The following is a 25,476-nucleotide window of genomic DNA, read 5'->3' as shown; positions in this document are numbered from 1 at the left end:
CTGTCTGAAGCTTAATGGTTCTGACAGAGTTTTACCAGGGGGAGCAGAGAAACAAAGAGATGGAGCGAAAGGACATTGTTCTAAAGCAAGGTCAGGTAACAGCCTTCCTCCCCTAGAGAAGGTCCTAAAATTGCAGGCTTCTGGCCCAGCTCCACCTTGCTTGGCTCTGCTCAAGCCATCATCCTCTTGAGTTGCTTCCAGAGGAACATGGAGACACCACACTTGTTCCACCAAGGGCCTTTCATTGCAAGCGGTGCAGTTCTGGTCTCTAGGTTATCTGGACAAAGGACTGACAGCTTCCCAAGGCACTTGTGAGGTTTTATGTCTCTAAAGGACTTTTCAAGCTCACCTCTGCTTAAGAGCAGCTGCTGGGTGGGATGAATAGAGCTAAGAGAAAGAGGGCAGGTGGGAGGTGGTGGTAACATTCATCTTTATTAGGTAACAAATGCTCAGGAGCCCTGGAACAGGGTTTTCAGACAGCAGATATGTTCTCTGGGGAACTTCCCCACCACCAGTTGCATCTCATATCACAAAGCATCCCTACTCTGAACTCCATGTGGATAAATAGACTTTCTTCACATAATCCATAAAACAATTTCCTCCCACCCACAAACCAAAAAGTTACAGTATATACACACACATATAAAAAAAGTCGTAGGGACAGATAGACAGCAAATTCTTGAACAGTGTAGAAAAAAAACAGGGCAAAGATCCCTTGCTCTGGAGGGGGGAGAGACATACCAGCCATGCTAGGACCCTCGGTGCTTCATGCTGTTCATTACTTGGGTTTCAGGCCAACAGTTTCTCCCAGCTCCTGGCCCAGCCAGTACTCCCTGCAGCCCAGCCCCCAGGGCTCAGACTACCATTAGTGACAAAAGTGAAACCTCAGCATCACTGCTTTTCCAAAGCTTTACCTCCCATTTTACTAAAGACAGAACTGCCCACGTGCTGCATGCAGACCTGGAGAAATGCAAGATAACTCAGAGGCTGCCACAGGCAAGGAGTTTCTGTATTTTTAGGGAAAAAAACTCCATGGCAAGGAAGACAGCACGAGAGCCATGGAAGAGGAAAGAAATCAGGAAGAGGCAATATAACCCCCAGAATAGGATCACTGATAAGCTAAGGAATTTGGGAATGAGCAATCAAAATGTGTACAAACTCAAGAGCCGTTCTGCACACTTAGGGTACCTGCTCAAAGCCGAAGCTGCTGCCACCAGAGCATCCCTGCACTGATCAAGCACTCTTGAGAGCAACCTCTTCCCCTCAAACAATGAGCTCCCCTCCCTCCAGCCACCAACTCCAAGGAAGCAAGGGACACCCCAGCCAGTAGGACAGTACTGGCCATTGAAGCTGGGTGGCCACCAGCTATTCCCCAAATAAAGTCAAGGAGAGAGGTAAACACACCTTCTGGTCCCCACACAGCTACAGAACACAATCACTGGGAACAGGCTTTGCTGGGAGATGGGTTTCTTCAGGCCCATTTCCATCTTCTTGAAGCTGGGCCACTCCAGGACTAGCATTACCTGTGTTCAATTGCTGTAGCACATGAAATGGCCCTCCCAGATGCAAAAAGACCCTGTGCAAAGGGAAACCACAAGCCTCTTATCTTTCTCCTCTCATTTTGAAGGAGCTCATGCCTCTCTGCAAGAGCTGGATACGTGTGAAAGCTGCTTGCAAAACAGTAAAATTTTGCAGGAGTTGGGCATACAGGCTTGACTGGGACAGGATGGCTGTCTGTGTCTAAATGCTTCAAGCTGCCAACATGGAGAACATGCCGGCTGCACACATAGAGAAACAGCAATGCCTGCTTGCCAAAGGCTGGTTTCCACATATGCACATGTGAGAGGGCAACCACTCTGCACTTCTTTGGAGAGATGCAACAGGAAAGGCAGAGAGAAGGAGGGCAAACCGTTCTCTCCCTGTCCCAAATCCACCTCCCACTCCTGGAAAGTTACAGGCAATTCAACACCTGCAAGTCAAACTGCTTGGAATAGCAACACTAACAAAGCTGGGAGACTTGCACCCTGAACCAGTGCCTCCCAAATCCTGCAGGAGCTGTGGAGCAGTTGGAGAAGGTAAGGAGAAACACCTGAAGACAAGTTCTGGGACTGGGAGTTGAGTAAAATAAAAAAACTGTTTCTAGAAATTGTTTCTGCATCAACAAAAAGGCACCAGAGAAGCATTCACCCTTCATGCCAAGTGCAGGGCACAGCATGTCCACCTCTGCTGCCACCCAGCACCAGATGTCCAGGAATGCCAAGGTCTTCTACCAGGCTCTGCTTGTTGCAGGCTGCTACAAACCCACCCCCTGCTGAAAACTGGAGGCAGCTATCACAGGAAAAGACGCATGAAGCAGAAGGGAAGGGAAATCTGCTGCGTTGTTCCCCATGTTTTTGTAAAGCCACAAACATTCCTATAAAAAAACCTGTATAAAAACTGTAGAGAAATTTTCCAGGCAGTACTGGCTCCAAGCGATACTCCCAGAGCACCTAGGGAAGTTGGGTCTAGGGGGCTTCAGTTTCCTGACACACAACTCAAGGAAAGCTGGTGCCTTCCCCTCTTTTGGGAACAGCCCTAGGCCCCAGCAGTCACACAGGACAAGGCTTGAACAGATCCTCTGCCCTCCCCAGAGATTTCCTTTCTGCAGAGGTGTTTGGAAAGGGAACAAAATACCCCTGAGGACAGACACGGGATGTGCCACTTCTCTTTGCCGTGGGCTTTTCTCCCAAGCAGGGACGGGTGATTTGTGTCGGGGCAGCACTTCTCAACAGCCCCAGGCATAGTGACAAAAACCACAACTAGACAGATTCCCGCTGCAGTGCCTGAGAACAAGCAAGGAGGCTAGTAAAGCTAAACCTGGGGCAAGTTCAGAAAAAAATCAAACCCAAAACCCTCCCCCTCCCACCCCATTCTGATCCCACCAGCACAACCCTAACCTAGCACTTTTTCTAAGCTCCAGAAGGGAAGTCCAAGCTGATGCTCAACCAGTCTGTCTTTGCACAAAGGAAACCCATGCCTGCGTTAGGAGGCAGCAATGGCAGTGCCCCCACTGAGCTTGACGATCATCTGCTGGCAGTCATTGCAGGAGCGCTTGTCCCCCACTTTCTCCAGGGTGCGGGCAGCCTCGGCCAGCAGCACCGCCCGCTGGCCCGGAGAGGACAGGAAGGAGAGGGGGAGATGGCGGCAGGCCAACAGGATGGCTGTGGCTCGCTCCCTTTGGCCCGGCAACGTGTCCAGTTCACCTATGGGCAAACAGTTAAGAGAGAAAACTCACAACAGAGCTACCACCTGCATGAGTAAACCCTACCACACAGGGCCTCCACTGCCACTACCGAGCACAGGCTTCTCTGGCTGGCATCCCCTGGCTGAGCCAAGAGTAGGGGCACCCTGAGGGCCTTTAGGCTAGCAGAGGAGAACACTCCGAGCTAGAGTCAGGGACTGTCAGTCATGTCTTCTACAGATACAGGTCCTTTCAGTTCACTTCCTAAGGCTCATCCCAACACTGGTATGCATATTTGCCCATTCCCATACATCCATCTTTTGGTTCTTCCCTTTAGAATTCCCAGCTTTTGCCGTTGCACTGAGTGCTCCTAACCCCAGATGGCCAGGTTCTGTGTACGTGTAGCTTCATGAAGGCAAATGTTTTCCAGTCTGTTCGCCAACACCTCCAGCCCAGGGCTGGCAGCTCACGTTAGCTGGCTTGTAGAGAACATGGCAGAAGCATTGCCTTGAGCCACAGGCTGATGTGAGCTCATTATCCTGACACTGCAGGGTGTATCTATGCCTCCACACTTTGCCCAAATGCTGCCCCATCCCAGCCCCACAGGCAGTGGGTCGCTGCCTGGGCCCCGGGGCTGACCTTGCTTGCTGCTCTGGGGCGTGCGCCGCCTCAAGCTGTGTTCCAGCAGCTGGTGGGTGCGGGTAGGGCTGGCACCTGCCATTAGGCGCACGGTGGCCTCGTGGAGGAAGACCTGGAAAGGAAGGCAGGATGGAAGATGAGAGGTGGGCTGGCACAGGGACGATGCTGTGGCTGAGCTGTCACCTCTCAGCCACCACATTTCAAGAGCAGAGCACTGACACCTTAACAAAAACAGAGACCCATTTCCACATTCCTCCCTCATCTTTCCACCTGTCTCTGGGGAATTTGCAGGTCAGGGCAACCATGAGGAAGGGAAAAAAAAAATTGAGACCTAACTGTGAGTGGCCTGGAAAGGGGGAGGATTGAGAGCAGGGAACAGGGCAGAAAAATCTGAGAGCAAACTTTGGCACTGTGGTCCAGGCAGGATCCTTAACCTATGCTGCTAGTGCAGTGCTTTGGTAACAGCATCAAACTTTGAAATCCAGAGTTTGGACAATACCAGGACAGCTCTTGTGTCCAAGTATTAGACTCTCTCTACAGAGGCTTAAAACTAGATGAACTAAATGGGAAATGGACAGAAAAGTACCTGGAGCTCTACAGATGCAGAAGGCATCTGACCCTTCAGCTACTCAGCAGAGTCAACATGGCTGAGGAAGCTTCCTTCTGCACTCCCCAGAGGGACAGACCCAGTCTGAAGCCACCTTAATAGACAGGATGCTATGGTATTTGGCAATACACACAATGATGGTTTTCTACGCAGAAACTAAAGTGGACACTTCCCCACATCCACTGAACTCCTATGGGAGCCTCCCTCATCACCTACCTACAGAAAGTATGGAGGTTGGTAGTAGAAGAGCATCCCACCCCAAGTATCCAAACCACACAAGCTCACATACACCCTATGTTTCCAGGGGCACCAGCTTCCCGTCACCCCCAGGAAGGGCTATAGGTAAGCTGGAGGTGGGGCAGGCAGGAGAGGCGAGCCATCACCTTGCGGTAGGCGGCTCTGAAGCTGTGGGCCAGCTTGCGCAGGCTGCCGAGGTCGCGCTGGAAGCCCGTCAGCTCGGGGGCCGAGGCGTGGTAAGTCTCCCCCAGTGCCTGGCTGGCGTTCGCCTGCTTCTGCCACAGGCTGGTGCGGAGGGAGAGCAGCAAGTCACAGGCCAGCAGCTGGATCATCTGCAAGAGCCAAGATGCCCGGGCATGCACTTTTAGTAACACACAGCATTGGGCGAGTAACAAGCTATGTGGCTGCTGACACGGCCCGTGGGAAGGCAGCCACGGCACCTCCTGCCCACCTGGGGGGCTCCACTGCCCTCCCCCTACCGTGTCACCCCACCACAACGCACCAAAGACACGGACCTTTGCATTTTGCCCAAGTGGCATCTCTCGACCAAGGTCAAGGAAACGTGCCAAGGGCACACTGCATCAATGTTACATGCCCTTGCCTGCACCTTTCACTGGGATCAATACTAACAAATGCAAATTGATCCCAGGGAAACACAGCCTCCTGCAAAGGCCTTCCTGCCCAAACTGTGATGCTAACTAGTGGGAAACAGCAAAGACAGCCGTGCTACCTGCAGAGAAAAAAGAGGCAGTCTTGGCACAGCCGACAGCGGCTGCCAAACCACTTTTCCCCATCTGCTGCTGCCCCCTAGCACCGCTCCCGGCTCTGGGAGGGCTCTCTGCCTGTGCTGCTGAACAGAGAGTGCCTCTGTACTGCACTGCAGAAACATTGCACAGTCACTGCCACAACATGCAATGCAACTACAATGCACTACAGCTGCCACCCAGCAACGACGAAAGGGACCAGAACCACGTCCCATATGCCATGGAGGAAAGCTCCAGTTTTACGTAATCCTGGAAAGAAGAGAAACAAGCCCCACACAAACTCAGGAGTAGCAGAGCATAGTCAAACTTCTGTGTTAGAGGATTCAAACATTCATGAGTGTGGCCTGAAACAGAACTCGACTTAGTGATGTCCTGTTTTACAGGTATCACCAACTTGACCTGGAGCAGAGAGATGGATACTTTCCATCTATGCAGGGCCAAATTCAAATTGGTCAAAGCATCAGAAAGAGCTGACAGCTACTAGAATTAGAGGAGTGAGAGCTGACACTGTGCCCAGGGAGACAACACTGTATTTGTGACTCTGCTCCCCCCATACAGCAGAAACAGAGCAATGGCAATGTCCTTTTCAAGGATAGGGAAGAAGTCTCCCCTCTAATCCCATGATACACAGAGTGATGGAGAATGCAGCTACAACAGAGAAGTGACACACCTGCAGCAAAGACCAACTTTACAAACAAGACAGACCACGGGGTTATCCCAGGGCTCATAATGCTTACATTGTTGAGGACGGTGCTAGACATGCCACTGCTCATGTTGAGGCTGTTCCACAAGTGACTGCTGGCCCTCTCACAGTGACCCAGAGAGCTCTGCTGTCCATCTGCCTTCCCAGACAGAGAGGCCTGCATGGCTTTACACATGTAGAAGGTAGCTTTCACCAGAGCATTCCTGAAAGAGAAAGCAGGTTACTTTCAAGCAATACCATGTCAGGCTGCCACAGCATCAGCTTTCACTCTCCCACCTTCAAGGGATATCATTCCTTAGACAGAAAAAAGATGGCAATTGTTCCTCACCTACACAGACAGCACAGAGAAATGAGAGAAAGCTGGCAAAGATTCTTTAGTGCAAAAGAACAGAGATGGTGACACCATCCTCATGTGAGTTTTGTTTGATTTTGGAAGGTGGGAGACTGCGCAATTAGAACAAAGAAAGCCAAAAGACACTCCTAAAGAAGCAACTATGACTGTGACTTCCAGTCCACAGTTTTACTATCAGTCTGCAAGCCTTGACCTACACGTGAACTGCTGAGCACACTGGCACTTGCAGAGCACAGGTAGGTGTGACCCTAAGGACAGCATTAGGGGAAGGAGTCACCCTTGTTTAGAAGGAGCAGCAGTTTGAAAAGACTACGAGGCCTACGCACTCTGACATCTCCAGGGACTTTGGCATGCGCTCCACTTCTGCAAAATGTGACCTCACAGCAGCATCATCCCCTCTGAGCCAAGCGATTGCCATAGCCACAGCCGCTGACCACCATCGGCACACCACGTCGGGACCTGCAAAACAAAACCAGCAGCTGCAGCCTATGAGAGCGCACCTGACTCCCTTACACTTGGAGAGGTGGACAGGTATATCAGGCCCTTGCCAGCACCTTCTGCTGGGATTGATGCTAATGAGCCCAAACTGATCCCACGGGAACTCAGCTGTCCGTGTGAACGCTGAAATGTGCTGCAAGAACACAAAGGAACTTGGCAGCATGCAAACATCCTACATCTGACCGCAAGCAGAGTTCTGGATGGCATATTTGTATCTTGTCAACAGGAGTGTATCCCACCAACCTGTCTAGAAATCTGTTGACTTCCTTCCTGACAATGATCTCCACTCACCACCCCAAAATAACAACTCCACTCATATATACACCCATGATCGGCACTAATCACCATCAAGACAGTACATCAGGTTCCCTGTATAATTTCCTTCATTATTTAATATCCCCTCAAAAACTTCCCAAAGCCTGCTTAGGGCCAATATGTTCTGCTACTCCAATCTGCTTTTCAATTCTATGGCAATACTGACCCAAGCACAGACTTCTCTTTAAAAAAGTAGTTATTTAGTTTTCCTACTATGTTTGGTCTATACCATTTTAGGTACAGCAGTTAGTCTGTGTCTAAAGCTGCACCAGCATCCCAGTGAGCTGCCAGGTGCAGTCTGTACCAACACCAAGCAAAACAAATATTCCAGCAGCCTGTTACCTATCCAGCCCAGATGAGTGCATGGCTCAGAAGGATTCTGCAGCCCTTGCTGTCCCACTAAATACACACCAAGGGACCAAAACAAGCACCTCCCAATATATGTCCAGAGCTTGCCTACAGCAGAGGCTGCTGGTCCCTCTGGAGATTGAGGAATATATCTGACAGCCACTGTGAAAGAGGGGGCAACCCTGTTCAATAGGTAATTAAGTGGAAAAAAACCCTTCCTGTACTTCAACTGCAATGCTGCTATGTTTGTTTATATGCTCCACCCTTCCTCTCACTTTGCACTGCTAGGAACAAGCTCTCAGGTGAGGGCACAGGGTTCAGATTGGAAATAAAATATTGCTCAGCAATACAAATAGCAGCAGTCCCTGGCTGGGCTGGGTACTCAGCATTACAACACAGAGCCAAATTTATAAGCCTTCTTAATCACCTTCTTCCAGTCTGAGCTCTGGTACCACACTGGCATGCAATCAGGCCTCACTCCACGGACTGCATTTCTCCTTGATTAGAGTTTGAGAGGTGGTAGAGAGAGGGAATTTGTATTGGCAGTAGATCCTGCATATTCAGTTCTGCCAGACTTACCCAGGGCAGACTTGAGTACAGAACTGCTGGCAAAGGGTGGGGCTCCACTTCCCATTGAGTCCAAGAAAGAGTTGAGCAATTTCAGGTACTCCATGGCACCCGAGAATTCACTGAAACAAGGAACAAGGCAGATCTTTGCTATGCTGTCAAACAGAAGATACCGAGGCACTTCTCACTCACAAGTCATGTTTAAACAGAGCTGACCCACTAAGCCCACAGAAAGTTCAAGCTCTACAAGTAACACAACCCTGCTGGACTGAAGAGACCACCCCATGAGTAGAAGTGCAGAGCGATGCTCTGAGAGGAACAGCTTCATATCTCCCCTTTCATGACCACCAGCCACAGAACTAGATTTAACCTCAAGTCTCACCTCAAACACAGACATATGTTGCAAGTTAATTACAGGATCCTTTTCAATCACTGCCTCCAAAAGAGGCTGAACTACACTTCTCTAATTATTTGCATATATGCAAATATGTATGAGTGGAAGTGACAGCATGTTCTCAGCACTGGTCAGAGAAAATAACATATGCAGCAATGACCTAATTTACTGGGACATGCTACAGATGAAGATCTTGAGCTCCCACCCTTAGAGTGGGACAAAAAGGCTAGCTACTACTGAATTTAGTCCTTTCCACGAAGAGACAGCACTCCCACAAGTATAGTGACAATCCACCTCCCTTATACAAATCCTGCTACCTTCTCCCAACAGCAGCATCTGATTGCAAGTAATTAAACCAAACTGTTGCTCTCTCTCTGCTAGGAAACAGACGAGACCGGGGAAAAAACTCAAAGCTAAAGGTATGATGTTTTTCCTACACAGGTAGGGTTATCTTCCCATCTGAGGCTTTTACCCACACTTTCTTGGGACAAGATCCTTACAGAGCTTCCCAAAATATATATATATGTAATATTTGTTTGACACCAGCATATCTGGAGATCAGCTGCAAACAGTGCTGAATTACTTGCAAAGGCTGGGGTCCTGCTTCCCATGGAGTCCAGGAGAAAGTTTGACATGGTTCAATACAAAAAACAAAAAGCTTTCCATCCTATTTTCCCCTTTAATTTGGTTAAAGAGCTTAGAGACAATGACAATTATGCTCAACATCATCTTTCCTCCTCTCGCCACATGTCTGTTTGATTCTTTACTGCAGGCAAATGCCACACTCAGTCAGAAGAACACTCATGCACAAAGTAGCAAGCTGGTGGGTTCACTCTCTGACATGCCAGACCTTCACACTCTAAAAGGCCTGGACATGTGTCCTAGTCCATAGAAGAAATAGGTGCATGCTAATTTTAGTCTTCTTGAACATTAAACTTTTTCTCTGTACAGAAAGTACCAACCATTTAGTTGAGCAATCAACCAGTACTACCCCAGCTAACACCAGAAATCCCCACCACACCCAGGTTCACCTTTGACTTGAGAGGTTTTAATACAAAGAGGCAGAGCTTGCTCTGCTAATAAACGCTGGTGGTCAGGCTAGCATGGTCATTCCAAGCCTTTAACGAGGACTAACCACCCAGTTTTCCCCACAGCACTCGGTCAGTGGTTACGAGCTCTGCCTCAGAGCGTGCTGCTGTGGCCAGCAGTGCCCAGTGGGCCACTCATACTCACCATGACTCCTCCTCCTCTTGTCCCGCTACCTCTTTCCTAGTCTGAGGCTTCACAAGTGAATCCACTGCTCGCTCTAGCAAGTTCTCACAGAACGCCTGATGGACTTGTGCAATGGGATCCGCTAGAGAAGAAGGATAAACCAAATCATTTAACCTGCATATCACCATAGACACCTACCAAAACACTCAGAAAGAAGAATCAAAATGTAGGAAAGAGCATGAGGAAAAACAGTAGAGGGAAATTCTCAATATACTAATGGAATGACTTAGAGACTAAGTTTTTATGGCTTTTTTTATCCTTTCAATCCACCTGTAAAGCTACAGCCTTTGGCCAAAGATCCCTCTGGTGCTTCGGCCTCTCAGCAGTGAGGACACTGCTCTGCAGAGGATAAACCTTGGTCACCCCAAAGTCATTCCCTGACATTCAGGGCCACCTTTGGGTTGTGCTCCAGCAGATAAAATGACAAGCAGTATGACACAGCACAGGATACAAAGGGAGGCAAGCCAGACCCTGCAGGATGAGGAGACATATCAGCTCCTCAGAGCCCTCTCACCCATCAGAACCACAAGCAGGGTGGGGATAAAAGAACAAGCTCTCAAACATGACACCTGCTTTTGTCTCAGACAAGAGTGGAGGGGCTGCCAGGCTCAAAGTGCTGGGATGCCACACACTTGGGAAATGAGCGGCTCTCACCGGGATTCCTTTGCGTGCAGTACAGGCTCTCCTTCGCAGCAGATTTCACCGTCCAGCTTCGCTCCACAAAAAACTTCTGTCCCAGGGGGTGGCACAGCCAACGCAACGAGTCAGGAATGGCACTTCGCTCCGAGCTGCACAGGCTTTGAGCCTGGCTTAGAAAGTAGCTCTGCCAAAAAGAGAGGATAACATTGAGAACAGTATCTAGGGAAAGAGCAGCACCACCAAGGACAAAGATCATACTGTAATTACAGCTTGTATCATAATTGCAGGTCATATTATAATTGTAGTGCTATCAGATGCCCTCTCCAAGATAAAGCAGTGCCAGCTTCCAGGCTTTCCTAGATCTCTGTTTGAGGGTGAGATCGGGGAAGATAACACAACTCACCGCTAGGAAGCCAAGCTTGCCTCCACAGCGGGTTTTCAAGCCAACTGCAGCTGTCAGGTGGATTTCTGCCATTGTGCTGGGTGGGATTTTTTCTTCTGCACACTCAGCCAGATTCACAGCACACAATGCCATGTGCAAGCCTGAGTAAGCTGAGCTGGAGGGAAGTTTACCTGTACCAGCAGGAGAAGGAAAAGTGTTAATTTTTAATCAGTAGTACCAGCTACTAAATACTACCATCATTTGCAGGGCTGCTATCATAAAGAAACAAGAACCTGTTGACATGAGAAGGTTACACTGCTGTTGCTTCAGCTGTTCTTACAGAGTTCTTTATTGCATGAACCTGTTATGTTTTAGTAAGTGGTTCCTAAAATTTATCAGGCTAATTTCTAACAGCAGCCCTCCCAGAGGACAGAGGCTGTAGTGCTCTCCCTGTATGTTCCAGGATTAGCTCTGAGTCTTCTGATTCAGGAGAACCAGGCAGCAGATCTGCCACCTCTGCTCCCACCTGTTATGTGGAGCTGATGGAGCTTGTGATACGCTAGGGCCGCATCCCGAGCGCTGGTCTTGGCCTCATCCTCGAATCCTGCAGTGGCCTCCCTTGCCCGCCACTGATGAGAAGTCCTCTTCAGCAACCACCGCACCAGTGCCAGCTTCTGCAGGCTATAGCGGATCACATTCCAGGACAGGCTGCAGGCCAAGTCCAGGCGGGAAGCTGGCAGTGCTCGTCCGAGTACTGACAGGCAAGTCTGCAGGTTTGACGCAGCTGCAGCAAAATCACCCTGCAAATAGCACAATGAAAGTTTCAGCAACAAAAATCACTCAGAGACACTATGGGACCTCCTTGGCACTGGGAGCAAGACAAACTGATGTGCAAGTCAGGACAAGACCTTTAGCAGAGGAACATCAGCACAGAAACTGAAAACATAACAGCAGTTTAACACCAGCTTGAAATCTGTCCCTAAACATACTTTCTACACGTGGTTCTGATCCTGCATTGCCTGTAAGACACATTAGCACTAGATGAAAAGTTTCCTGCCTCGTCAAGTACCATAGAAATTTCAGGGTTCCCATATCAAAAGCCAAATGTTTCCTCAACAATAAAGAGGATTTCCAAGAGGCTGGAGGACAGCAGACAGACAGACACAGCAGAGGCCAGACAAAACCCAGGATGTTGAAGCCAAAAATTGATACAACATGCAGTAGCTAGCAACAAGGATAGAAGTTAGGAGCTTCTTCCACTGCTTCCATGCCTCACTAACTTAGACTGAGTAGGACAGTAAACTGCTCAGAACAACCTGGCACCAGCTTCTCTGAAATCACACAGGATGATCCACTCAAGTAATACCATCCTCTTGCAAGTGCCAAGCCACTGCCTCATTGAGAAACATTTACCCACAATACCATCTGAAAGATGCATTTGATGCAAAACAACGAATCAACTTTACCCGTGCCAAATCCAGGTCCGCTTGCTTGCGGTGCCTCCAGAAGGTGACCGAGGACCTCGAGTGCAGCCGGGTCACCGGCTCTCCGTGCACAAGGAGCTTTATGAACACACTCAGAACAATCACTCCATTCACAAGCCACAGGATTAGGGTGGGCATCATCCAACCGAACCAACCAGCTGCATCTACAATGGATATCCCAAAAGGGAAAATTAAAATCTAACCTGGGCACTGGCAACATGAGCGTGGACCCTGAAGGATGTCTTGCTATGCTTGCCACATGTCTAATCAGCTTCTGCAAAGAATGCAGTTCAATCAGGAAACAGCTATACCAACAACCTCTTCATCCAAACTCCAACCCTCAACATTCCCAACTAAATGATTATTTTTACAAGACTGATGTATAAAAAAAAAAATGAATCAGCACTTAGTTTTCCAAGAGCTGTCTTCCGATTCTTCTGCAAGACACACCCACAGGTATTCAATACTCCAGTATCATTTTCTAATCTTAGTTAAATTTACCAAGCGACACTGAAGAACCATATTCACCAGTCAGGAAAACAACTGCATGCCTACAGCATCCCTCACCCTCTCCTAAGCTGTACTTTTAACTATGAATTTTATGGAATGAGTGTGTCAACAAGCCAGTTGCAAGACTCTGTAGCAACAGTTTAGTAATACTTATGATTAAGTGACAAAAATCAGTCAGTTACCTTAAAAACAAATATAAAGTGAACACCCCTCAAAGACTGAAAACAAGAGGATGCCCTGAACTACTTTTCAAGGGTCTATGCCAAAAGCTCAGGCTGCTGGCCTACAAATAGGTGCCACCTCAACCTCACCATGCTGAGCCATGGCTGGTTTTATGCAAGAGCACTGGATGTGAACTGGAGCCATAGCCAGGCTGGCTCTCCTTCCGTGCCCTGCCCTGCAGTTACTGCCCCTCCCCACCCATTAAACAAAGGCTGTACAACTCCCAGAACACACAAACCCATCCTGCTGAACCACAGCCACTGTCCACCTCGTGACCAGCAGCCCTCACAGCTGCAGGTGGCTTCCAGGGAGACGGTGTAAGGTGGGACATCCTCTGTGGCCCAAACTATCCTGGTTTTTTACCTGACTCAATTGTCAGCACGTTCCTGCCGGAGCCATGGCGCACCAGGCTGTCGGACTCGGGGGTTCCTCGGGCGTCCAGGAGGGATGTCAGTGGATTGAAGGAAAGGCAAAGGAATGTGAGAGCACAGAGGAGTATTCGAGAGCGATCCACCATACCAAGCGCCACAGGAGGAGAGTCAGGCTCATCTTTAACCTTCAAGGGAATAGGAATGGAGAGAAAAAGGAAAAAAAAAACAATGCTAACCATTCTGGAGCATAAAAAATGTTAATGCCAAGGAAGGGATGGAGAAGAAGGAGAAACAGAATATATATTATATAATGTATAAATGTATAAATTTGCTTTTGATCTCCAGATGAGCAAGAACTTCAGTAAAGCTCTTCTTAGCTTAGTAAGATAAGGCTGAATTATTTGACTGCCTTCAACTTCCTTCTGTGTTCAGTCATTTCAGTAACTGTATCCCTGGGTTAGGCTAGGATTAACCTTTGCTGCCCTTACTCTTTTGAGGATCTCCCAGAAAACCCACTTCAGTGATATCCACAAAAAAAACCCATAAACCAAAGACAGCTAACAGCTTTCTGTTACTCTGATTACTTATGGTCTCATTACCCACAACTGATGTCATCATCCCTTTTTCCAAGTTCTCCTGGTTTACTCACTGGACATATATATTCTGGAAAGCCATGGGTACCCTGGGTAATGAACAGGTGCTGTAAGTCCACAGAGACTGTACAGGATAAGCACAGTTCTACCAGCAGCTAAGGTAGGACTCAGGTAATATAGCTCAGGAAATAGTCGCAATATTACAAGAAAGATAAAACATACACATGCACCTTCTTCATCCTTACAAAGGATCTCTAAGCCCTTCAAATCTGCTTGCCAGATGTCTGCTGGTTCTACTCTTGAGAATAAGAAGAACTTAAATTCTAAATCTTACATATCCTGAAAGAGATACCTTGAATTTGACACTTAAAGTCACAAATACCTTTGCATCATCAAGGAGCGGGCTTCCTGGCTCTGAATCAATGGAATAGGGAGAGAAGCCAGCCTGGGATCCTGAGTCAGAGGCTGGAGGAGACATCAGCAGCACGTTCTGGTTGAAGTCATCTATCTTCAGATCTACATCATTGTCAACCAGACTGCTCAGGTCAATGCCCTTCAACAGCTCTGAAAAAAATCAGAGTGCATTATGTACAAGTTTCTCCATCCTGACTCCTGTCAGTAGCTCTCAGATTGGCTCTGTCATCTGGAGTAACACTGGCCACTATCAATACAACCTCTGTCAAGGATAAGAAACTGTAAGATACATCCTACATCCATGCTGACTGCCTCCCCTCTGCTACAGAGCCTCCACAACTTACTGTTTTTTTGGTTAGCCAGCTTCAGAACCATGTTCTCCTGCCTCAGCTTATGGTTAGCCTGCTGCAGGTATTTAATGTAGTCAATAGCTTTTCTCAGGACTCCAGACTTGTGCATCTGTAAGGAATTAAATGTACAAAAAGCAGTTTATATTAAGAGTATCAAATGATCATTCTTGCCTGTAGGAATACCACAACCCTTTGTATCATGTGGTGAAAGAAAAGAGTATAAAGGACCTCTCAGCAGCTGCAAAAGAACTGTTAGCAGAGCATGCTCAGTGGGCAAGGCATCAAAGATACACAAGGATGAGGTCTCTCTAAGATCTTTTTAAAAGAGTACAATGGAAACAGATTAACATCCAAACTACAATGCAGTTCACACCTAGGTTTCAGCTGGAAATAATCCTTTGAAGGCACCACACTTCGTAAACAAAGTGGATCAGTTCTGGGATAGAACAAGATGCTGCCTAATCACTGCTACATTCTGAGATAAGTAGTTCCCCTCCTTGCCTTGCTTGGCCATCTCCATGCAAATCCCTTCTTCCAGCAACACTGGGCAAGTTTATCTTCTAAACACAAGCCCAAAGTACTATGAAGCCACGGCACACTACCCATGTTTTTAAAAGCTTCCACTTCCAGCAACAGGAGGTGACTTCACTAGAGCAATTATTAGTGCAGTAGTCAGAGAAGGTATCAAGAATACTACTGCCTGCCTCACCAGCATGAGGTAAAGCAAGCTGAACAAACCCTGAATATTTGGTGCAAGAAAGCTTCCAATATTTGAGCAAGCAGGAGTTTTTACAGCTCATGTCTAAAGGAAATAAATTGGAAAGCTCTGTAAACCCTCATCCTTACTGCAGTCACATGGAAAAGGAAACTTAATTGAAGCAAGATCTGGTTTGGCAGAGTTATCAAAACATCCACTTGGATATTCTACCTAGAGGGCCTATTTTAAGTTAGGCCTAAAATAAGAACAAATGTGTAAGGTATAGCTTATTTTCAAGAAACAGTACCACTAGCATAGTAAAATCAGTATTTTACAAATGACACTTTGTGAATACAATTACTGAGCACAGATGATTCTCACCAGTCTTACCCCAACACGTGTGCATGCTACTCACAACCACATGTACCCAAATGCTTCATTTGGTAGAGCAAATGAGCACCCGAAGACAAAGTATTTATGACACCACATTTGCACTTATTCCCCATCTTTACCTTGGCATCTGTCCCCATGACAAGGTCCTTCAGCTCAATGATTTTGTCATTTATGGATGACCGGTAGCGCTTTTCAATGATGTTGTGAGTTGTTCTCCTCTCTCCTTCTTTAGGTGGTTCAGGTTGCTTGACACCCCCAGGAACTTGTTTGATAGGCACTTTTTCTTGTCCCACCATCACTGGCATTGTGGTCAAAATTGTCCCATTGCTCCCAACGAGGGTCTACAAAGACCACGCACAACAAGTGTCAAGAGCAATCAACCACTTCAGTTAAGGTTTATGATGGCGAAAGAAGGAGTAAACAAAGAAGAATCAGGAAAAGTTGGTACAGCTCAGAAAATGTTTGAGACGCCAAATTCCTTCCATCTTTCTTAGCTGGCACAAGCATTGGCACAGCAACACAGGAAAAATCTGTCACTCTGGCTCCTACACTGGCCACTGTGTTAATAAGAACATCTCTTGTTCTCCAAGCGCACCAACACTTCTGCCAATACTACGCTCTGTTCATCCACTCAAATAGAGAAAGGGACTAAAGCGCCTCCTTGTTCCTACAGCTTTACACTCCAAGTGTCCAAATCCACCTTTTCTTTGGACAAATAATCATGAAAACAACAACAGCCTACACTACTTCCAATGACACAAGTAATGACAGTGCTAGAAAGGATCCAACCATGAAGAAACCACCTTTGGCTTGAGGAATGCAGTTCAAATTTATTTGAATTTGATTAAATGAAGGAAAAAAAACCCATAAGCTATAAAGATGCCTTAATATGAAGAACTAAGACTAATGAGTGATATACAGCAGAACGAAAAGCTCAAACTTAGGCATCTAGATGTAGGACAGACCATCTACAGCAAATTAAAGCAGTATGTCTTCAGAGATAAAATATGATGAATCCCAGTAGAACAGTTGCACACAGGGGCTCCTAGGACAGCCGTAATGAAACGAAGTTTAGACTGCTTAATCCAGAAAAGCACAAGTGTTCTCTGAAGTACACCAAGGATCAGGGAAGCAAGTAGCTATGGAGAGAAAGAGTTATTTCTGTCAAAAGACAGACATATTAACTAGCCTAGAGAGCTAGCCATGAGAATAAACTAGTCATTATCAATTTCAGGAACAATTTTGACTCTGAAATAGTCTTCTAATTGGGATACCAGAAATTAATTTAGTTTCACTTCAAGTTGGAACTTGACAAATAAGTGAATTTAAGTCTTATACTTTTCCTTGGCTAATATCCACCTAATTTCAATGTGTTCAAACATGCCTCAGATAGACACAACCTCGTAAGCCTCAAGTTGTGTGAAAACATCATCTAAAAGCAAGTAGATTAACTGAAGATTTTAGCCTGGCTACTAATAAGTATCTAAGAAACATACCATGCTATTGCAAAAGAAGTCAAAATTTGGGACCACACTGACAAGTTTATCTCCCCCCAGTAAATATTTATACAAAGATATCTGTTCAGAACAAACAAGATCATAATAAATGTTTCTTTGGGGGCATACATTTCTAAGACTTGATTAGAAATGGAGGCCATGAAGCACAAATGCCACCTCCCATGATTCTAACAAATCCTTCCTGCAAACACCCTCTGAAAAGTAGTTTAATTAGTTGTCACATTTAATATATTACTATTAAACACTACTGAGGGGCAAGAGGAAGTTCCACAGGTACTCTGAGCAAGTTAGCTTTTGGCTTCAAGTTAAAAACTAGACTGAGTTTTTAGGTCATATTCCTCTCCCTGTAGTACCAGAAAAAGGTAAACAGAAATGTGCCCTTGGTCATTGCTTACTGGCCATGGGAAGGCTGCCAAACAGTACAATCTGTGTGTTTAGCCTTGACAGAAACAGGGTATTAGTTGCCCTGCATGTGTGTACAACAGCCTTCAAAACTCCTTCTTGTCTGTGCCACTGTAGAACGCTAAAGTACAAATATCTTCCTTGCATTAACAGAAAAGGACATCAGTGAGGAAAGGGATGGAAGGACATCCACAGGGTACCTGCAGAGCTGTGGTCTGAATGGGAGCAGTGAGTGCTGTCAGTGCTGGGTTCTGTACTGCAGCCATAACAGGATTGCCATCTGTTTTCAGGGTTGTCAAGACCAGGGAATCCGTTTTTATGATCTGAGGCTGGACGAGAACCTAGGTTGAAAAGAGTTACAGGTGAAGAGGAGAGCAGGCACATATTTCCCTGCTGATCTCAGTAGCCAGAGGTAAGCACTGACAGAGTTGTAATAGCTTTACAACTCAGTGGTTGGTAAAAGAGGAGGGTATTTCTTTGACTTGCACCCTGAATCACCTGGATGCTTTCCATCAGCCCCAGTGCAAACTCTAAGCAGGAGATGGTCTGAACCACACTGGATAGAGTGGGGCAGAGGAACCACCAGGACAGTGGTTTTCAAATCAGTCACCAGAAGTAAACAAGCATGTAAAAACACAAAAGAGCTGATGGAAAAGCTGCTTTCCCCTCTCCAGTTACACCTATAATTAGCTCTCTACATTAACTGTCTGAGTATTCAGTCTAACACAGCTAGGACATTCTGCTTTGACAAATACCCATAGTAGCTTCTCCCTGCAATTTCACTGAAAGGATCTGTACCTTTAACATCAAGCAGATCAAAATCCACTGTAAATTATTTTGCTCTTATTTCCTTCAAATAAGAAATAAGTGCAAATAAGTCAAACTTATTTGCTCTTATTCAACTTTCAAATAAGTCTTGTTGACTCTCTGAGGACACCAGAGATGGCACAGTGCAACTCAACCATAGCAATTTTGTCATACTGAATCTTACAGACAAACACTTCTCTTTAATACAACAAAGATGCACAAGAGTGAAAAAAATCATATGGCACTGTAACAGTAAAAATATTTAAAAAAACAAGACAGAAGAATTAGAACACATTTCAGTATCAACTAGTCCTTATAAGATGTGGTAGAGGGGGTGGATGTGCAAAGAAGTAAGCAAAAGTCAAAGAAATCCTGTTCAAGTAAAGTTTCCAACTAGGATTGGCAGTATCAAGTTAAAAAAAGTATTTTAGACTGCGTTTAGTTACTGTTTTACTGAAAACAGTTGCTGAGCATTGCCCAGAAGTCACATCACATCTCACAACAGGGACTCTCCCACATGACCTGCATAAAGTAGAATGCTTCTGCGATACAGGCTGGTTAGAAATACCCTCAGGTTTAAAAACATTTGTGGCGAAGCAATCCTAGCCAGAATCACCAGCCCTACAGCTTCACCACTTTTCCCCAGGCAAACCAGGGGACCAGACCCACGAAAGCACCTCCTTGTTCTGCTGGATCCCTGCATCACTCTGCACTTTTACTTACCGGAACTTGCTGGACCTGTGGTGCAGCAACAGTCTGGACAGTGGCTGGCGTTAAGGTCTGGATGGTGCCGTTGGGAGCCTGCGTCAGCACTCGCTGGGCCTGCACCGTCTGCACCTGCTGCTGGATCGTAACCGGCTGAACCTGCGAGGACGTCACCAGGCTCTGCACTTGGGGCTGGAGAACTGAAAAGCAGAAGAGACGTCAGAAATGGTCGAGAGACACACATCTCCCTCCTGGAGCCTGGAAATGCTCCTAGCATCACTCCTCTTCTTCCCAGAGCTTCTCAGTAGGCGGCATTCATCTAACACATCCCACATGCTGGGAAGCTTCCAGCTGCTTTGGTGTCCCCTGCAAGAGGACACTGCACCTAGAATAGCAGCTTTCCAGGAGGCACAGAGGATCAGCTAAGAGAAAATAAAGCCAAAACCCTTTAGTCTGATAGCACAGGACTCTGCTTCAGTGGCATGATACAGGACATCCAACCTGCACTTTCCCATTCCCCTGGTCTTGGTGGATGATAGGATCCTATCTGTTACATAAAGACTCAAGACCTACTGAAGAGGATGAAGTCATCCAGCATTCACAAAGGAAGACTGCTGAATATTCCTACAGGTGTCTCTGCTCAGTGCAAGTACTGAGCTCCAGAGTTTGGTAGATAAAATGTGCCTTCATTCCAGACCGATGTGTGGGACAGACTGGATCTGCCCAGTGCACCCACCAGTGGGAGAACAGGGTTGCCAACAATGGTGTTATAAGACCTTTTTTCTCAAACCTCCCAAGAGAAATAGGGCAGAAGGCCAGGTCAAAGGAGAAGAGCAAGACAACAACTATGGTATGAGGTCACACAAAAACACTTAAGATCCTGTTCCTGACAATTTCTCATGCTCCCCCAACTCCAAAGCCACAAAGGTAGGAGAAGGGACACCCCACAGGCAGCATCACAAGAAAAGCATCATCAGGCCTGTCATGACTGGGGGTGCACTTGGACTTTGAACACAGGTGCCATTTACTGCAAGTGCACCAGGCACATCCACAGCCTGAGCATCCTGGAATCGCACGTGCACCAGGCACACTTGTAACCTGAGCACTGCAAGCATTACCTTGGAAGCTTGTGGCTGCATTCTGGTAGATGACTGGCTGCTGGATAATCCTGGTCTGGGGAGCAGAGCTGAACGTTGGTGTAATCATGACAGCCTGCTGCTGGAGCTGGGGCTGCACTGAGGGCCGCGGCTGCAGGACAGGAGCCGAGCGTGGAGGGGCTGGAGGTGTTGTCTGCGCTGCTTTCACCGGCAGGCTCTGGAGCTGGGGGGATGCAGGGGGTGGTGGGAAGGTTTGGAGCTGCACCTGGCTGTAGGGCCGCTGCAACTGTGGCTCCAGGGTCCCACTGCTGCTGCTGCTGCTGCTGCCACCCTGGAAAGTGCTGCACAAGGGATCCGAAAAGAGGTCTGGAAAGTCTCCTGCCTGGTTACTGACAAACTGCAACATCTCTGTAAAACAGAAGAAAATTTGTTTAACGCTATTTTGTCGCCTACGTACTTTGACACCTGGCATTAACATCATGGAATCATGGTGTGTGTGCACAGAAGGGAGCTCTGGTCCTTTGAAACCTTCAGAGAACACATCACACCACTGCAACACCTCCAGAGAGAGACCAGGATGTGGCCAGGACTGCTGCTGCTGTTCAGGGCTAAAAGCAAGACCCTCCCACAACACTTTTTCAGACAAGATCCAAGCACAGACTAGACCTTAAAGCCATCTCCAAAATATATATAACTGAAATATTGGAGTCTTGTTCCACCACTCCTTCAGTCTAACCCTTGCAGAAGGAAGAAACCAAGCACCTCCACAAGTCCAGCACAAACCACTCTCTCACCCAACTTTTGGGAGCTTTCAAGTCCCCTACCTGTACTGCCCCACTGAGTATCTGGAAAAGGAAGAGATAGGATAAAAATTAATGTTCTCTTTATTTTACTTACAAGCATAACAAAAACTGGGGAAAAACTTTGAAAGTAAACACCACTTTATAAAAGCGTAGCAGGATAAATCCATATATGTGTTTAAAACATCAGAGTAACTTTTTCTGTTGGCTTTCTGCCTGCAATCACTGCACAACAGGTTCTCTCCATCCCACCTTCTCCAGGATTTTATGAATCCACATCAAGAGGCTCCTACTGCAACACTATAGGCCTTCCCCCAAGAGGTGAACATTTTATAACCAAGAGATCATTGTTCATAAGAAGAGCTTCCTCTTCCCTCCATCCTATCCAATTTAATCCAATTAGGCACCTTAAGACATATGAATGCTTTCCCTGATTTGTGCGCAGGCAGTGGCATGAGGAATCAGACACTCTTCCCCACCCCAGGACCTGCCCATGCTGCACTGGCTCTTCCATGGTTTTCTGTACGCCCTATTCATTTTTTTCTGGAAACAGGAAAAGAAGGGAACCACAACCTAAGAGAGATTATAACAAAATAATAAATATGGATCTAGGAAACAAAAAATATGTTTCTGATTTATAGGAAAAAATATGGCAAAGGGCTACTTACACCAGGACCTTTCTCACTCCCAAACCCCAAAGGATGTCACTGCTGTGATTTATGAAGTTTGTCTTAAGCAGTGAACTTTTGACAAGAAGTTTCTATAGATTATGTCCCAGCAATAAGAGGGCTATTAATTTTCACAGCTCTCTGAAATGCCACCCACACATTATCCAATTAATTTGTCTGACACTCCTTTGTCTGAAACAGAGCAAAGGGATGAATCCTCCTCCAAGCCTCTTGCTCCCTCAACACACATTTCGACATACTTGTGTGATACTACTACTCTTCCCTTTCAGTAGCAATCCCCCCACACCTTGACACACATCTAAGCATTGTCCATGACCACTGCTCTCAAGAACTAGTCTATAGGAGGGAGGAGCCTGGGAGGAGATGTGTCCTCCTGACCTGTTCATAACCTGATGCTAAGTGGGGATGCACAGCTCCCCCAGCATGAGCCACCCTTGGGCACCGGCTGGACCAAACCCTTGTCTCCAGTCCTCACTAGAGGAATAAAAGATTTTTTTTTTTTAATGTGTTGCCTTAATTGGCTTTCACAAAGCACTAGCAGAGCAAGGAGGGCTGTTTCAAGATTAACATCTAGATGGATATTAAACAGCTCTTCACATTCCAACTGACCATCCCAAGTAACCCTCACCATGATAAAAATGATAACCCAAACTACTTCCCAAACCCTGCATTTGATGGTATTGCTATTTCACTATCAAACAGCAGCACAACTGCAAGTACGGAATAAACATAAATCAGATGAGATTTGCTCTGGGAGATTGAATTCCCAGCATAAGAACAAAATTTCAAGCACTGTGTTTTAAAGAATGTTGTGTTCAATGCAGCAGATTTAGTATCTTATTTTAAAAACTACTCCTGCTCTCACAAGTTAAATCACATCTTTATGACAGATTTAACTTTGACTAAATACAAAAACTCCGAAGCTTAACTTTTAAGACTGCCAGGGGATCAAACCCACCTCTTTTAAAGGGCTCAAGAGCTTTCCTAATAGCAACACACAAAAACTTAAAAGCAAGAGACACAGCCAACACCCAAAATCTAAATCTCTGCTTTTTGAAACATCTTTGCCTACCCAGAAATCAGAATATCTACGCTCACTGTGAGAAACCTCAGGTGCTTCTGGAGCCATCAGTGATAAATCCAGTGTCACCAGAGCACCTGAAAAAACCCAAACCCAAGGCTAAAAAATGTCAACAAGGTATTACAAAACCAAAACCGAGCCCACCAAGGGCTTCTACCGCTTTCATCAGCCCAGGGCCAGAACACCTGGCAGAAAGGCAAGGTCTGGGCTTCAGCTGCCTCTTCCAGGCTGTGGCTCAGCTCTTACAGAACAGAGGTTGCTCTTCCTCACACTCCTGGAGATGCTGTGCTCTGAGAAACAGAAAGCAGTAGAGATCCCAACCTCAACAGAAACAACCTCTCTGTCCTGAACCCTGATGTACTTTGACCTCCAGCTGACTCAAACCTCATGCTCCCACGTTACCCAGCAGTGCCCTGCCAGCAGGAAGATGCCCATGGCTGGTGGAGGAGCTTGTGCTGGAGCAAGAGGCCTTTGGGCTCAGCACTGGGGCCCCCTAGCCCTGTCTTGAAGGATGATCCCAGTGAGCACTGGCATCCCAGAGCACATCCACCACAAAAAAATAAAAATCCACGCAACAGGCGGTGAGGAGCATTCAGTCTGAATGGGAGAGGAACACCCACAAGACAACTTAAAGAGCAAATGAAAATCCTTGCAAAATTTCTAACCCTGAGATGAATGCATGCTGGAGCACAAAAAAAGCAGGATTGTCACGTATCTTCCCCCTGCCTTCCCCAGGAAAATCCACCCCTGGAGGTGGGGAGGAAAGTGAAGCTGTTTTCCTAAGTTACTCATCGCTCTGAATCACACCTCCCTGGGCACACCTCAGTTCAGAGCCATTGCTGGGTTCATCAATTCGTCTCAGTTTCCGTATGGAACCTGAGAACTCATTACGTGGTGCTTAAACAACAGCAAACACCACCTTCAATGTGCACTATCAAACTTTATGAGCAATAAATAAGCCCATTGCACTCTCATAAGGTACGCTCTTCTTTCATGGCAAAAGAAAAAAAGGAGTATAAATTTTGCCCCAAGCTATGTGGCAAATCAGTGTCAATTTGAAACCTAGAAGTACTGGTAAAATTTTATCTCCCAGCTGCTAAACAAGGATATTTTGGACACCCCCAAAACTGAGCTCTGTTTAGGATTACAGCCCAGCAGAGCAGTGAGCTAAAGCAGGAGCTCATCTTCACCAGCCTACAGCACAGACCACACCGAGAAATATCATTTTAAATGGGGTTTTCGGGAGCTGCTTGGTGTCGCCAAAAATATACATAAAACAGGCGTCACACGCAGGCGCTTCATTTTGCTGCACTTCGGTGGAAAACAGGGTTTTTCTCACAGGTTTGTGCTGTGCCAGCGATGCAGTAAAGTTTTAGGATGACAGGAAAATGGGAAATGTAAGCAGTTAGAGCTGTTTCGATGCGGGAGGGCTCGGAGGCTCGGCCTGCCACGGGCAGCAGCGGAGGCACAGCTTCAGCCATCGTTTAGCACCTACTTTAAGAGAGCCACGAGGAAACACGAGGGGAACGTGGGCAGCGCCGCTTGCCCCGCGCGTCTGCGGCAGGAGCAGGGAGACACGGTCAGCACCTTCCCCGACCCCTTCCCGCGACGGCCACCGGTGGAAAGGTGGGCTCGGACCCCACATCCCCACCGCCTTCCTGCGGCTACAGCCTCCGGGCGTGGGGCAGCTCCACGACAGCCGCTCAGAAGCGCTCCCCTGGCAGGGGAGACACACGCGTGGCCGCCGGCCGGCCGGGCGAGCGCTGCCCGGCGGGACGCGCTCCGCAGCCCCGCCTGTACCCACCCGGGACGGGGTGGCAGCCCCGCACCGCGTGGGAAGCGCACCCACCCTGAACACGCCAGGAGCACGGTCCATGGAGCGCCCACCCCCGCCTCCCGGCCCGGCAGCCGCGGGGAGACCCGAGCGCTCCCCTCACCACGCGTGGGGAGCCCACGCGCGCCGTCGCCACCCCACCCCCCCCGCTCCTTCGCGCGGCGCCTACCGTCGATGTCGCCCAGGGTGAGCTCGTCGCCCAGCTCGGTCAGGGTGTCCATGCTCTCGGCGGCCAGCTCGCCGCCCTCCATCGCGCAGGGCCCGCCGCCACCCCGGGCGCTCAAGCGGAGGCTGCTGCCGCTGCCGGCGGGCGCCGCCGACCCCGCGCCATCTTGGGCCGGCCCGCGGCCCCGCCCCCGCGGCCCCGGCGCGCGCGCCCCCCGCGGTTTGTTGTCAATGAGACCAGGTCGCCCCTGGCCAATCGGCGGCCGCGGCGGCGCGTGGTGTGATGGCGCGTCAGCGATCAGCAGCTGCATTAGCATAGCCCGCCCCGCCCCCGCCGCGCGCAATATTCATGAGGGGGCGGGGCCGCGCCGCGCGTGGGAGCGGCACCGCCGCCGCCGCCGCCGCCCA

At 47.8% G+C, this 25,476-nt stretch overlaps 1 protein-coding gene across 1 annotated transcript; it reads right to left on the bottom strand.

Annotated features, from left to right (window-relative positions):
• Positions 1–406: 406 nt before the first annotated feature.
• LOC131591739 (sterol regulatory element-binding protein 2-like) lies at positions 407–25,260 on the bottom strand. The gene is made up of 19 exons (XM_058862748.1): positions 25,073–25,260; positions 20,521–20,907; positions 19,421–19,602; positions 18,091–18,231; positions 16,091–16,312; positions 14,876–14,990; positions 14,500–14,681; positions 13,517–13,709; positions 12,404–12,585; positions 11,464–11,737; positions 10,959–11,128; positions 10,571–10,739; positions 9,878–9,998; positions 8,263–8,372; positions 6,849–6,981; positions 6,205–6,373; positions 4,850–5,035; positions 3,860–3,971; positions 407–3,242 (listed from the first exon to the last, which is right to left on the bottom strand). The coding sequence occupies exons 1-19, from the start codon at positions 25,152–25,154 to the stop codon at positions 3,022–3,024; spliced, it is 3,351 nt and encodes a 1,116-aa protein (XP_058718731.1). The 5' UTR covers positions 25,155–25,260; the 3' UTR covers positions 407–3,021.
• Between the last annotated feature and the right edge of the window lie 216 nt (positions 25,261–25,476).

This window comes from Poecile atricapillus, chromosome W (assembly GCF_030490865.1).
Source record: "Poecile atricapillus isolate bPoeAtr1 chromosome W, bPoeAtr1.hap1, whole genome shotgun sequence".
Taxonomy (NCBI): Eukaryota; Metazoa; Chordata; class Aves; order Passeriformes; family Paridae; genus Poecile; species Poecile atricapillus.
Note: the sequence above shows the minus strand (reverse complement) of the source record. Positions and strands in the feature narration are given on the sequence as shown.

What these genes read in the sequence shown, in the direction of transcription:
- LOC131591739 (XM_058862748.1), bottom strand. Translation starts at nt 25,154, where the DNA reads ATGGAGGGCGGCGAGCTGGCCGCCGAGAGCATGGACACCCTGACCGAG. An exon ending in CGCTCCTTGATGATGCAAAG is followed by an intron (nt 13,710 to 14,499) that starts GTATTTGTGACT and finishes ATTCCCTTGAAG; the next exon opens with GTTAAAGATGAGCCTGACTC. An exon ending in CTGCACGCAAAGGAATCCCG is followed by an intron (nt 9,999 to 10,570) that starts GTGAGAGCCGCT and finishes CTTCTTCTCTAG; the next exon opens with CGGATCCCATTGCACAAGTC.